At 43.7% G+C, this 15,762-nt stretch overlaps 1 protein-coding gene across 2 annotated transcripts in view; it reads right to left on the minus strand.

Moving 5' to 3' along the window:
• HPS1 (HPS1 biogenesis of lysosomal organelles complex 3 subunit 1) overlaps window positions 1–15,762 on the minus strand; it is a 59,957-nt gene that overhangs the window by 10,031 nt on the left and 34,164 nt on the right. For both annotated transcript variants that reach the window (XM_040437142.1, XM_040437143.1), the window contains exons 15-17: window positions 8,239–8,304; window positions 1,483–1,627; window positions 571–684 (exon numbers count right to left, since the gene is read on the minus strand). In XM_040437142.1, the coding sequence (XP_040293076.1) occupies window positions 571–684; window positions 1,483–1,627; window positions 8,239–8,304 (325 nt within the window). The remainder of the gene's footprint in view (window positions 1–570; window positions 685–1,482; window positions 1,628–8,238; window positions 8,305–15,762) is intronic.

Consider the following 15,762-nt stretch of genomic DNA (forward strand, 5'->3'; position numbering starts at 1 on the left):
TGGCCTGAACTCTATCCTCTAGTAGTCCCAAACCCGAAGCAGATCGGCCGGCACCGCTCCTGTCAGTTCAATAATGGCTCAAATCCTACTTATCACAATCAATTACCTTATGTGTCACCCCCAATTCCTCATAGATTGTAAGCTCTTGCGAGCAGGGCCCTGACTCCTAGTGTTTCAGTTGTTTGTTAGCCAGTTACTTTTGTTTTGTACAAGAACCCTATGAATTTGTAAAGCGCTGCGGAATATGGTGGCGCTATATAAATAAATATTATTATTATTGAAACATCATCTTTCTCAGCAATGCGGGCACATATGAACATGGGACCAACACAGATGCCTTCAGCTGCCAAGTGCACATGTACAGTTGTGTTCAAAATAATAGCAGTCAGACATCACTAACCTGATCAATCACTGTTTTTGGTAGAAATGATATTTCTACATGGAAAATAATTTACTAGCAGGATTTTTCAGTACTGCTTAAGCAAAAAGTTAACACTGTAAAAAACATTTTATGACTCATTCTGCAAAGAGGAAGTCGCCGAAGTGATAAAATATATGAAAAACACTCACGGCTTCGTTCTCAAACCACAGGAAATAGCAACAATAATAATCGCCATCTCGAAATGTGAGTGTGGTGTAGCCCTTCTGAAGATAGCGGCGAGACATCCCGATCAGGAACCAAACCTGGGAAGAGACACAAAGCAAGGATTCGTCCGTCATCGTGAGGAACTACTTCAAACACAGGGTCTGAGGGGGCGTGACACAGGGATCAGCCGCAAGTCATGCAGCACCCCCTTAAGGTCTTTCACTAGGCATATAAGAAAACAATTTTTCTCAGCAATACGGGCACATAGGAACATGGGGCCAACACAGATGCCTTCAGCTGCCAAGTGCACATGTAACAGGTCAGCAAAACTGCTGACAGATGCTCTTTAACACAATCAGGCTGAATGATGGAATATTCACACAAGCAGAACACTAACATCCAGGTGTATTCTTTGTGATGCTAATTATCAAACAAGAGAATTCTCCAAGAGTTTCATCTCCAAAGACCTGGAACGGAATTGGTTTTTATTGTGATTTTTATTAAATTTTTTGCAAATTACTAATTAATTTGTGTACATTGTGTTCAAACACCTGCTTGTAACGATTATCCCATTAGCGGTCTGCAACCTGTGGCTCTCCAGCTGTTGCAAAACCATTAGGGCCATGCCGGGAGTAGTAGTTTTGAAACTGCTGGAGACCCAGAGGTTGCATACTGGGATTTGTAGTTCTGTAGCTTGCTCTGCATCGATCTTTCTTCACAGATCTTGTGCATTACAAATTCTGCCGGACCCCCAGGACACATTTCCACCCACCTTGGCTATTGAAAACTGTTCTGTTACTCTATGTCAAAGAGTTTTCTTTGAAGATCTGCCGGCTCATCTGTTAACGCTGCTCTCGCAGCACATTAGCCACGCTGAACGCCTGCACTGAAAATACCTTGTTTTTTATGAAATTCGCCAATACGCTGTTTCCAAGCTCCGTAGTGGATTTATCTTCAATGGTTATGGAAGGAGCCACCATTTGTCCTACTGTGCGATCCACATAAATAAAATGCACCAAGCCAGGAAATTCTTCCAAGTAAGTGAATAGAAAGGTTAAGGGAAAAACTGTCATTTTTGGCTTTCCCTGTGTATAGGAATGCTTCAATAAACTGCAGTAAAAGTACCGAGGTATTAACCAGCTGAAACATTGATAAATGATACAGGGGCAACGGCTGAGTAATAGTTGCTACTTAAGTGGTTGCATCTTTATAGCTAAGGGACACATTCAGGCCAATGTTTTAAAAATGTTTGCATTTCACTCATATTAGGCTAAAAATCATTTTTTCAATTGGGCTTTATTAATAATTTTCAGCCGTTTTTGAGATACAGGGGTTAAAAATCAGCTGACAGCTCATGTGAAACCTTATCTCTGATCTCTTGACCTCTTACACACTCATTAAGTCATATCATTATCATCGGTCTCATAAGAGCTTGGCTATAATGAGTGTTTATGAAGTCAGGAGATCAGAGAACACTTCACATGAGCCGTCAGCTGACAAGAATATGAAGTGATACTCTGCAAATCAGACTGATTTTTTTTAACCTGTGTAACTCAAAAACTGCAGAAAATTTTTAATGAAGACCAATCGAAAACTCCTATGAGGAATATGGCAGTCACAGAGATGGGTCAACTGCGCAGGAACCTACTCTATCAGCAGAGTCACTCAATAACTGAGATTCTTTTTACCGTGAACCCAGTCCTTCCATGTATTACATTACATGATCAACCATTCAGTGGAGTCATGCTGGGAGAGGGGCAGAGAGAGCTGTCAGATTTAGTGTCTGGACACAGAGTTGTTTACAAACTTGCTGCAGAGATCACACAGGTCAATAAAAGATTAACCTGATAATTTTGAGTAGTTCTTAACCCTCACATATGTAAATTTAAAGTCTCTGGACACCTTTGGGAGCAATTTTTTATATATACAGTCCTGATCAAAAGTTTAAGACCACTTGAAAAATGGCAAAAAAATCATATTTAGCATGGCTGGATCTTAACAAGGTTCTAAGTAGAGCTTCAACATGCAACAAGAAGAAATGGGAGCGAGACAAAACATTTTTTGAGCATTCAATTTAATGAAAACAACGAATAAACTGAAACTGATCAAAAGTTTAGGACCACACCTCCAAAAAAAAAAACTAAACCCCCCCAAAAACAGAAATCCAACTTCCAAACATGAACTCAGTAATGAGTAGCTCTGCCGTTATTGTTTATCACTTCAAAAATTTGTTTCGGCATGCTTGATGCAAGTGTTTCCATGAGGTGAGTGGGAACATTTCTCCAAGTGGTGAAGACGGCCGCACGAAGGCCATCTACAGTCGTGGCCAAAAGTTTTGAGAATGACACAAATATTAGTTTTCAGAAAGTTTGCTGCTAAACTGCTTTTAGATCTTTGTTTCAGTTGTTTCTGTGATGTAGTGAAATATAATTACACGCACTTCATACGTTTCAAAGGCTTTTATCGATAATTACATGACATTTATGCAAAGAGTCAGTATTTGCAGTGTTGGCCCTTCTTTTTCAGGACCTCTGCAATCCGACTGGGCATGCTCTCAAATCAACTTCTGGGCCAATTCCTGACTGATAGCAACCGCTTCTTTCATAATTACTTCTTGGGAGTTTGTCAGAATTAGTGGGTTTTTGTTTGTCCACCTGCCTCTTGAGGATTGACCACAAGTTCTTTTGCCTTATGGCACGGTGCTCCATCGTGCTGGAAAATGCATTGTTTTTCACTAAACTGTTGTTGGATTGTTGGAAGAAGTTGCTGTTGGAGGGTGTTTTGGTACCATTCTTTATTCATGGCTGTGTTTTTGGGCAAAATTGTGAGTGAGCGCACTCCCTTGGATGAGAAGCAACCCCACACATGAATGGTCTCAGGATGCTTTACTGTTGGCATGACACAGGACTGATGGTAGCGCTCACCTTTTCTTCTCCGGACAAGCCTTTTTCCAGATGCCCCAAACAATCGGAAAGAGGCTTCATCGGAGAATATGACTTTGCCCCAGTCCTCAGCAGTCCATTCACCATGCTTTCTGCAGAAGATCAATCTGTCCCTGGTGTTTTTTTTGGAGAGAAGTGGCTTCTTTGCTGGCCTTCTTGACACCAGGCCATCTTCCAAAAGTCTTCGCCTCACTGTGCGTGCAGATGCGCTCACACCTGCCTGCTGCCATTCCTGAGCAAGCTCTGCACTGGTGGCACTCCGATCCCGCAGCTGAATCCTCTCTAGGAGACGATCCTGGCGCTTGCTGGACTTTCTTGGACGCCCTGAAGCCTTCTTAACAAGAATTGAACCTCTTTCCTTGAAGTTCTTGATGATCCTATAAATTGTTGATTGAGGTGCAATCTTAGTAGCCACAATATCCTTGCCTGTGAAGCCATTTTTATGCAACGCAATGATGGCTGCACGCGTTTCTTTGCAGGTCACCATGGTTAACAATGGAAGAACAATGATTTCAAGCATCACCCTCCTTTTAACATGTCAAGTCTGCCATTTTAACCCAATCAGTCTGACATAATGATCTCCAGCCTTGTGCTCGTCAACATTCTCACCTGAGTTAACAAGACGATTACTGAAATGATCTCAGCAGGTCCTTTAATGACAGCAATGAAATGCAGTGGAAAGGTTTTTTTGGGATTAAGTTAATTTTCATGGCAAAGAAGGACTATGCAATTCATCTGATCACTCTTCATAACATTCTGGAGTATATGCAAATTGCTATTATAAAAAATTAAGCAGCAACTTTTCCAATTTCCAATATTTATGTCATTCTCAAAACTTTTGGCCACGACTGTACTGTCTGGAACTGTTGTCCATTTTTGTAAACTTCCCTTGCCATCCATCCCCAAAGGTTCTCAATTGGATTTAGATCAGGGGAACACGCAGGATGGGCCAAAAGAGTGATGTTATTCTCCTGGAAGAAGTCCCTTGTCCTGCGGGCATTGTGTACTGTAGCGTTGTCCTGTTGAAAAACCCAGTCGTTACCACACAGACGAGGGCCCTCAGTCATGAGGAATGCTCTCTGCAACATCCGGACATAGCCAGCGGCCATTTGACGCCCCTGCACTTCCTGAAGCTCCATTGTTCCACTGAAGGAAAAAGCACCCCAGACCATTATGGCGCCCCCTCCACTGTGGCGCGTAGAAAACATCTCAGGTGGGATCTGCTTGTCATGCCAGTAACGTTGGAAACCATGAGGACCATCAAGGTTACATTTTTTCTCATCAGAGAATAAAACTTTCTTCCACCTTTGAATGTCCCATGTTTGGTGCTCCAAACGAGCAGTTCTGTGGCGTTCAAGGAGACGAGGTCTTTGAAGACGTTTTTTGTTTTTGAAGCCCTTCAGTCTCAGATGCCGTCTGATGGTTATGGGGCTGCAGTCAGCACCAGTAAGGGCCTTAATTTGGGTCAAGGATCGTCCAGTGTCTTGACGGACAGCCAATTGGATCCTCCGGCTCAGTGCTGAGGACATTTTTTTGGGTCTTCCACTTGACTTTTTTGTTCCATAACCCTCAGGATCATTTAAGAAATTCCAAATGACTGTCTTACTGCGTCCCACCTCAGCAGCGATGGCGCGCTGTGAGAGACCCTGCTTATGCAGCTCAACAACCCGACCACGTTCAAAAAGGGAGAGTTTTTTTGCCTTTGCCATCACAACGTGTGACTACCTGACAGAAAATGACAACGAATCCACATCTTTGCACAGATTTGGCCTTTTAAAGGCATGTGGTCCTAAACTTTTGATCAGCTGAAAAACAGCCGTTTTCAGTTTAATCGTTATTTTCATTAAATTGAATGCTCAAAAAATGTTTTGTCTCACTCCCATTTCTTCTTGTTGCATGTTGAAGCTCCACTTGGAACCTTGTTAAGATCCAACCATGTAAAATATGATTTTTTGCCATTTTTCAAGTGGTCTTAAACTTTTGATCAGGACTGTAATTGCATACAATTCATAAAAGTGAGAGAGTTTTCCATGTCAACTCAGACTGGGTTAAAAAAAATTATCTGACCAATCGCGTGGTGCTCCCGGTCTCCATTGGTCTCTACTTCCTTCTCCTGTCTTGTAAATATCCGCTCGGCCAATCACTGGCTAAGGTGGGTCTCCACTGCGGCCAGTGATTTCCAGTGTATTGAAACAGGACTGAGGAGTGGACCTGGGTTATGTCATGATGGGAGCAGCATGGGATCGGTGAGGCGAGTACCCGTTGTTTAATTTTTTGCAATAGGGAGCTCCTCTCCCCTCTCCCAGCATGTATTCTCAATGAAGAAGAGTGAGAGAAAGGGGGAAAATAAAAAAAAAGAGGGGAAGGGAGACATAGCGCATACATCTGCCTGTCCTGTATCCACTATATTACTAGATGGTTTTTGGAGGAAGACACCACTATCATCTGATGGGTATTTATTACAAAGTTTCCTGTATTCTGGAAGGAAAACAGAAAACAAGCTATAACCAATAGGCTCATAAGAGAAGTACCCGCTCTCCTTATGTATCCACTATACGCTCTTCTGCTGCACTTCATATTATATGCTGCGTGCTTTTTATGTTTCTGCTTGTTATACATGCATTGTGTGTAGTATAAAGACCATGGCGGTGATGGATAAGAATAAAACCGTCTCTTCTGTTTATATTCTTTAACATTTTTTTGTATGGTTATACTTTAAAGCCGCTTTGATGAGCAGGATTCACACAATATGCATTTTTACATAGAAAGAAACACGGGAGGGATAATTGTGGACAGGTGCTATGCCAGCAGAATCCGGTGTGAATGAGAACACCGCCATCTAGTGGTGTACACATGAAATGCAAGTATATGAGCTACCAGGCATGTTTTACTATACATTAGGGGTTGTCCGGGATTTAAATATTGATGGATCATCATCAGAAGACGAAATCAATATTAGATGGGCAGGGTCCGACACCCAGTTGTTCTGCAGTAGTTCTGGAGCTGGAAGTCGACACTGGAACTGCAAAGCTCCGTCCGTCGTGCAGCGCTGCTCCCACTGTAAAGATTCTGAACCAGCAAGGGAACATGGGCCCTAAAGAGAACCCCTCAGCTCTCCTCCTGACATGTCTTTTAGTATAGATATACTTGTGTCCTCCTAAAGTAATAATTCTGGAGCGTATATTTTATTAAGGCTCCATGCACACGAACGTTGTTCGTTTCCTTGTCCGTTTTTTTTTTTTTTTTTTTGCGGATAGGATGCGGACCCATTAATTTCAAAGGGTCCGCATCAGTATGTTCCTTCCGTAGCCCCGCAAAAAAAAATAGAACATGTCCTATTCTTGTCTGTTTTAGGCATTGTTACAACGGATCCGTTTTTTTTATTTTTGCGGATCTGCAATTTGCGGACCACAAAACACATATACGTTCGTGTGCATGTAGCCTAAGGGCTCGTTCACACGAATGTATATGGAACCATTCATTTCAATGGGTGCTGTGCTGTCCGCATCCGTTGCTCTGTCCCGTGGCCCCGCCCCATTTTGCGGACAAGAATAGGCATTTCCATAATGGGCCTCCTTTTCCGTTCCGCAAATTGCGGAAGGCACACGGGCGGCATGCGTTTTTTGCGGACCGCAAAAAACGGCACGGTCGTGTGAACAAGTCCCAACTCTGTGCTATGCCATTCCTCTGTAATTCCACCTGGAAATGTGTGAATAAATTGGGTATTAGTATTTCCTTTGTCCAGTGCTACCATTGCTAGATTGTAGAGGGGCAGACCTGCTGGAAAGAAGAATGGTAACGGCCAGTTGACAACTGATTTATACATTTCCGGGAGGGATAACAGAGGAACGGCACAGAGAGAGAGTTAGAAGAAAAGATGCCCCAGAACTGTTAAGTCATGCGGAATACAGTTATTTACTAAAGCAGATAGGTCAGGATTTTTTATTTTTATTTTTATTTTAGGTTATTAAAGCGTAATGAATAAACATTTCTACAACTTTCTAATAGTCGTTGTCTATTCTCACCATTTTCAAGATGTATGTTTGCTGTCAGTGAGTGTTTACATTTAAAGGCAGTATAAACCTGCACATAGCTCACCCTGCTCTCAGATGGGAGGTGGATACAAATGAAATTGCACAAATCTCTCAGGTAGTTTGCTACAATGTATCAGCCTGAGGGCATGGCCTAGACTGGACACCATTGTATCCACTTCTCAGGAGGAAGAGCTACGGGCAGGTTTATGGTCTCCGAATGTGAACAAGGCTCCATTCAGACGTCCGTAGTGCATTGCAGATCCGCAATACACCCGGCCGGCAGCCCCGCAGAAATGCCTATTCTTGTCCGCAATTGCAGACAAGAATAGGACATGCTCTATTTTCTTGCGGAGCAGAAAATCGGGGCCGCGCTTCGGAAATGCGGATGCGGACTGCACACTGTGTGCTCTCCGCATCTCTTCCGGCCCCATAGAGAATGAATAGGTCCGCACCCGTTCCGGATAATTGTGGAACGGATGAGGACCCATTCTACGGATGTCTGAATGGAGTCTTAGAGTGTTCTCATTCACTGACAGCAAACACATATATATTTATTTACATGAAACTGGAAATCTGGTTCTGAAATCCTCCCCTCCCCCTGCTGTGTAAATTAGGGTCTTACGTGTAGGCGGAGGGCCTCTTTAACTACGACATTTCAGGCCTGTGTAAAGGATATGTCACCATGGTAATGTTTCTCTTGCTCTTCACCAGCAGAAATTCCTTCCAGTCCATCAGTTTCTCTCTGGAAAATGAAAAGAAAATCAATCTTCCCATCAACCTTCCTTCCAGACATCTTATCGTCTGGCGGGAGCCTTCACATCTTATCTCCAGCCATACAGGCTTCTTCACTTAGGCCTCATGCACACGACCGCTGTGTGCATCCGCGGCCGTTGTTCCGTTTTCCTTTTTTCGCAGACCCATTGACTTTCAATGGGTCCGTGGAAAAATCGGAAAATGCACCGTTTTGCAGCCGCATCCGTGATCCGTGTTTCCTGTCCGTCAAAAAAATATGACCTGTCCTATTTTTTTGATGGACAACGGTTCACGGACCCATTCAAGTCAATGGGTCCGTGAAAAAAAAACACGGATGCACACAAGATTGCCATCCGCGTCCGTCATCCTTGTCCGTAGGCTACTTTCATACAGATGGATCCGCTGATCCGTCTGCATAAAAGCTTTTTAGATCTGATTTTTCACTTCGTGAAAACTCAGATCCGACAGTATATTCTAACACAGAGGCGTTCCCATGGTGATGGGGACGCTTCAGGTTAGAATATACTAAAAGAACTGTGTACATGACTGCCCCCTGCTGCCTAGCAGGTGCTGCCAGGCAGCAGACCCCCCCTCCCTCCCCTGTATTTAACTCATTGGTGGCCAGTGCGGCCCCCCTCCCTTTCCTGTATTTAACTCATTGGTGGCCAGTGTGGCCGGCCCCCCCTAATTAAAATGACCGACCCCCCATCATTGGTGGTAGCGGAGAGTTCCGATCGGAGTCCCAATTTAATCGCTGGGGCTACGATCGGTTACCATGGCAGCCAAGACGCTACTGCAGTCCTGGCTGCCATGGTTACTTAGCAATTTTAGAAGCATTATACTTACCTGCAATGTCTGTGACCGGCCGGGCGCTCCTCCTACTGGTAAGTGAAAGGTCTGTGCGGCGCATTGCTTATAGCACAGACCTTTCACTTACCAGTAGGAGGAGCGCCCGGCCGGTCACAGACATCACAGGTAAGTATAATGCTTCTAAAATTGCTAAGTAACCATGGCAGCCAGGAATGCAGTAGCGTCCTGGTTGCCATGGTTACCGATTGGAGTCCCAGCGATTAAACTGGGACTCCGATCGGAACTCTCCGCTGTCACCAATGATGGGGGGGGGGGGGGGGGTCGGTAATTTTAATTTGGGGGGGGGGGGGAGGCAGGGGGGGGCCGGCCGCACTGGCCACCAATGTGTTAAATACAAGGGAGGGAGGGGGGGGCGGCCGCACTGGCCACCAATGAGTTAAATACACGGGGGGTAGAGGGGGGGGGGTCTGCCAGGCAGCAGGGGGCAGTCATGTACACAGTTCTTTTAGTATATTCTAACCTGAAGCGTCCCCATCACCATGGGAACGCCTCTGTGTTAGAATATACAGTCGGATCTGAGTTTCACGATCTAACTCAAATCCGATGGTATATTCTAACATAGAGGCGTTCCCATGGTGATGGGGACGCTTCAAGTTAAAATATATCATCGGATTGGAGAAAACTCCGATCTGATGGTATATTAATAGGGACTCCTGACTTTACATTGAAAGTCAATGGGGGACGGATCCGTTTGCAATTGCACCATATTGTGTCAACGTCAAACGGATCCGTCCCCATTGACTTGCATTGTAAGTCAGGACGGATCCGTTTGGCTCCGCACGGCCAGGCGGACACCAAAACGACTTTTTTTTTCATGTCCGTGGATCCTCCAAAAAGGAAGACCCACGGAAGAAAAAACGTCACGGAACAACGGAAATCCGTTTTGTGGACCGCAAAAAAAAACGGTCGTGTGCATGAGGCCTAATACTGACGCTGACCATTTTTCACACAGGAGGCAGTCAGCAGATTCCCCTATTGTCCTGCATTGCTTTACACTGACAATGGGGAATGGGGGTCATTTATCTAAAAAAAAAAAAAAGAAGAAGAAGAGGTGCAGGCCATATAGATTTGATACAGAAAATGTAAATTTGGTTAAGGAAACATTTAACACATTATCAGGCTAGGTTAGCAAAATCCTTGACAGACTGCAGTTCCCATCAGCACCACTGGGTGGCCACAGTGGTCGGTATATGGTAATATATGGCTTTTACACTACATCTACATATGTTCATATTGGGGGAGGGAGGGAATAACTCCTTTTCTTCAGCACCACCCAGCAGAAGACGTTCCCATACAGCACATGCTGGGATTTAATTTCTTTTTTCTGCATGTAGGGTATAAATTATGGTGTCTAAGGCAAAAAGCAAAGTAGGTTTATGCAAGTTCTTAAGTGCATTTCTGCAAAATGCCCCTTCACTACATTCACTATGACTGCATCATTTAACTTTTTACATAGGGTGGTTTCACGGGTCAGTGATAGCATTCCTGTAATATTCATGGTGGTATAGAGAAGTAACATCCAGTATCTCTGGGGATCCAGGGTGATGAAGGGTTAATATTGATATCCAAGGTGGGCTAGGCTGATTAGGGAAGCCTTGGAGGTCTAGGATGGTATAGTGGTTAACCCCCAATATCCCTAGAAGTTTAGGATACTGAAAGGGTTAACACTGGTGGTCTAGGGCAGAAAAGTGTAACAAGAATTCAGTTTTATCAAATTTAAATAGGATCCGAATTCTTATATCATGGTGGTATAGAGAAGTAACATCTAGTATCTCTGGGGATCCAGGGTGATGAAGGGTTAATATTGATATCCAAGGTGGGCTAGGCTGATTAGGGATTAATATCTTATAACCTTGGAGGTCTAGGATGGTATAGTGGTTAACCCCCAATATCCCTACAGGTTTAGGATACTGAAAGGGTTAACACTGGTGGTCTAGGGCAGAAAAGTGTAACAAGAATTCAGTTTTATTAAATTTAAATAGGATGCGAATTCTTATAATAGGCGAGCTCAATAATCTTATAGAGAAATACAAATACCCAGTGTCCAGGATGGTATTCCCATCTTAGACATTAAAGAGATGTTCAAAATGTCTGATAGAGCCAGGCTCTGGCTCGGATATTTTCGGAACTCCCATAGCAATGAATGCTGCGCACGCGCAGTGCACTCTCCTTGACCTTGGAGACTCCATTCTGGAGATGGGAGAAAGTCCTAGAGGTGGGACCTGCACCTACCTGATTTTGATGGCATATCCTAGCAATATGCCATCAATGTCTAAAATGAACCAACCCCTTTAAACTGTCCATCAAACCCAGTAATAAATCAGCACGCAGTGTGCTCCCCCTAGTGGTGACAAAAATTAATTTTATTTCTTCAACTTGGTTTCCAATCAGGTCTAATACTGTATTTAAACAGTGTATATAGACAAATTTTTGTGGCTCACACTGTAAAATAAATTTGGTTCATGCCGCTACATGTTAGACACTTTTGTTAACCCTTTAATGACCAGGACATTTTTGTTTTTTACTCCCAGCCCTCCCAAAGCCATAACTTTATTATTATTTATTTTTTTTTACATTTTTTGCATGACAAGATGCACTTTCTAATGGCACCATATACGGTTGCATAAAATGTGGTGGGAAGTGGGAAAAAAAATTCCAAATGGAGTGAAATTAGAAAAAAAAAAAAAAAAAAACACCATTCTGCCACTTTTTTTTGATACCTCACATGTATGTAGTTTTTCTTGTGTGTTAATGCTTGAAAAAAAAAATTGAATTTTTTTTTTTTTACTTTTCATAGCTATATTCTGGCACCTATAATTTTTTACTAGTTATGTGTAGGGAGCTATGCGAGGGTTCATTTTTTGCGATGTGATCTGTACTTTTCGATGATATCATTTTGGGTTTGTGTGACTTTTTGATCACTTTTTATTTAATTTTGTGGGAAGTGAAGCGAACCAAAAAATGGCAAATAGTCTGTTTTGAAAATTGGGAAAATTATTTTTATATTTTAATAGCATAGGGGTTTTTGCATGCGGCGATAACCCATGATGTGTATTTTTATTATTGCTTACATATTTTTATTTCCATTTTGGAGAAAGGAGGGCAATTTCATTTTTTTATATCTTTTTTATTTTAAAAAACATTTTTTCCACACTTTTTCTCATAGTTCCCATAGGGATCTATAACAAGCAATCATCAGATTAGCATTAGCATTGGAGTCGATGAGAAATGTACCACGTTCTTAAGGAGCCATGCCACAGGGGCTTCATATAAAGCAATATGCTGCAGCCTCACACAGGAGGACAGGGGTTGCTGTATACGCGCTCTGATTCCCCCGATCCCCAGTGGGGGGGGGGGAAGGGTGTAGCATACCCGGGAGCGCGCGCTTCCGGGTTTTACAGCAGCCAGATACCGTGGTCACATTTAGGCCTCATGCACACGTCTGTTGCCTGCAAACTGGGGGTCAGCAATACATGGCCGCCGGCCGTGTGCACCACGCATCACGGATGCGGACCCATTCATTTGAATGGGTCCGCAATTCCGCAGGTGCGGAACGGAGTCACGTAACGAAACACCGGAAGCACTACAGAGTGCTTCCGTGGTGTTTCTTTCCGTTGTTCCGCACCGCAAATAAACATGACACGTCATATTTTTTTGCGGTGCGGACAGACCACGGAGCCATTCAAGTTGAATGGGTCAGGCCCGCTGCACGGATGTTGCCCGTGCATTGGGGACCGCAATTAGATGTGCTAATTTGAAGTATATTCATCATTAAAAGGGATTGATGACCTATCCTCAGGATGGGCCATCAATATCAGATCAATGGGGGGGGGGGGGGGGGGGAAGTATCTGCCACTATTACTGATGAACACCTCAATCCATGAGCAGCGGCAAGTATTCATTCTTTGTCGGGTAAGAACCTTAACAAATGTAGAACCTGGAAAAAGAGCAATAAAATTGTACAAAGTGACAGAACGTATCATTCACCGCAAATCCCAGACGCATGGAAGCTCCGGATTATTAGTGTTCTTGGCTCCAGCGGCAGGCATGTGCTAGATCAAACTGCTCACTTCTGAAATATGGCTCATCAGGAATCCTCATACGGTGCGCTTAGTCTAGATGGATGTACAGATTTATCTTCCATGGCTTACATAGCGCCAGCATGCTCAGCAGCGCTGTACACAGACCGTCACTAATACCATCATGACCTGCGCCCGGTGGGGCTCACAGTCTAATTTCCGTGTCTCTCACACACCTCAAGAGCTAGGGCTGGATGCAGGCTTACATGGGCCCTTAGTCTATAGCGACACAGTGGGCCCCTTATACCTTAAAGGGGTTTTAAATATTGATAATCCATCCTCAGGGTAGGTGTTTGAGATCACATCACAGTGGTGGGGTATCATCTCCTGGAACCTCCACTATAAAACGCGAAGGGCTTGTGGCGCTCCTGAAAGTTCGTTGTATACCTAGAACGGCGCCGTACATTGTTTAGTGGCCAGTGTTGGTATTGCAGCTCAATCCTATTCACTTGAATGGGACTGAGCTGCACAACGGTCATGTGACCAACGGATGTGATGTCACTGGTCGAGGATTAGTCCTCAGCGCTCACCGGAGTACACAGCGCCTTCCAACAGCCGATCAGTGGGAGGAATCCGACTTTAACCGAAAATAAAAATGAGCACAGATGCAAAAATGAGAGCAGATACAAATTCTATGCAAATGATGCCCTGATTGGATTCAAAACCTGGATCCCAATGTTGCAAAGTTACATTGCTAACCACTGAGCCACCATGATGGTGATAGGAGAGATAGAGAGATAGATAGATGTGAGATAGATAGATAGAATGTAGTTAATATTAGATAGATAGATAGATAGATAGATAGATAGATAGATAGATAGATAGATAGATAGATAGATAGATAGGAGATAGCTAGATAGATAGATGCCTGTCGAGGGGAGATGTGCAGATTCCCTCTACACTTTACAATCCAGAAGAGGGCGCTATCATCCTGGGGCCATCTACGTGGTAGTAGTGAAGGCTCCCATCACCATAAAGCCTTGCTACACCAAGGGATCCCAGGCAAGGCAAAGCCCCAAAATCAACTTACTGAAGCCCAGTCCGACCAGATAATCACCCCACACCACCTCAGGATCAGGAACACAGTAAACAAGAGACAAGAGGAATACGTCAGTGAATGGAGGAAGGAGGTCAGAGCATCCCAGAAGCCGACGGTGTACCAGAGCCTGCAGAGAGACTACAAACTGGCCCCATATCTGGAGAAACTAGGGAACCCCAGAGACCGCAAAATCCTGAGCTGCTACAGACTGAGCGCCCACAGCCTGGCCGTAGAATCCGGACGGCATCGACAGAGCTACATGCCTAGAGAAAGCAGACTGTGCCACCTGGAGGCGGTGGAGGATGAGGTCCACTTCCTGATATACTGTCCCAAATACTGAGCAGTGAGCGACATCCACTTTAGGAGACTTTCTGATCTCTGCCCAGTCTTCAGCTCCATGAAGGAGGAAGAGAAGCTGCCCATCCTGCTGTGAGAGGGAGAGAACACTGTGGACATAGTCTGTGGCAGGCACTGATATATTGTGCTGCTGAGAGGAGCCTGATATGCCATGGACTCCGATACCCTGACCCGGGGTGTGTCCGCACCCCTTCCCCCCTGTCATGATACGCTATGGACTCCTATACACCGACCCCGGGTGTGTCCCCATTACTCAACCCCCTATTTCCCACATGCTTTGGCAATACTAATGTATAATTTTATACCTGCCAATAAATCTTTATTGATCGATAGATATAGATATGATGTAGATAATATTAGATAAATAGATATGATGTAGATAATGATTCATAGAGAATATTAGATAGATAGATAGATATAATGTAGATGATAGATCGATCGATAGATAGAATGTAGATAATGAAACATAGAGAATATTAGATAGAGAGATACAAACAAGTGTTTCTCTGGGAAAAAAAAAAAGAATGTTTTACTGATGGATGCACAGTGCATTCGAAAAATCTTCAGACCCTTTCACTTTTTTTAAATTTTGTTATGTTGCAGCCTTTTGCTTAAATAAAAAAAAATCAAGTTTCCCCCATTATTTTGCACTTAATACCTAATAATGAGAAAGTAAGAGAATGTCTGAAATCTGCTAATTTATTGAGAGGGAAAAATGAAAATCTTGCTTTGACATAAGTATTCAGACCAGATCCTCTCAAGTTCTATCAAGTTGGATGGGAACCGTAGGTGGACAGCCATTTTCAGGTCTCTCCAGAGATGTTCCATTGGGTTCAGGGCTCTGGCTGGACCACTTAAAGGGAACCTGTCACCAGTTTTATGGTGTCCTAACTAAGGGCAACATAAATAAGTGACTGATTCTCTTAGCACAATGCTGGGTCACTTTCTTTAATTGACCCAGTCAATCTGCCAACATCTTGTATTGAAAAGCTCCAGCTGATAATGAGGAGTCATGAATATTCATGAGCTTCTGACTCTCCCCGCCCAACTGCTGCTGAATGAAGTTTTTTTCCATATGAATCAGCAGCAAGTGGGCAGGGGA

Source organism: Bufo bufo, chromosome 6 (genome assembly GCF_905171765.1).
Source record: "Bufo bufo chromosome 6, aBufBuf1.1, whole genome shotgun sequence".
In the NCBI taxonomy this organism is placed as follows: domain Eukaryota; kingdom Metazoa; phylum Chordata; class Amphibia; order Anura; family Bufonidae; genus Bufo; species Bufo bufo.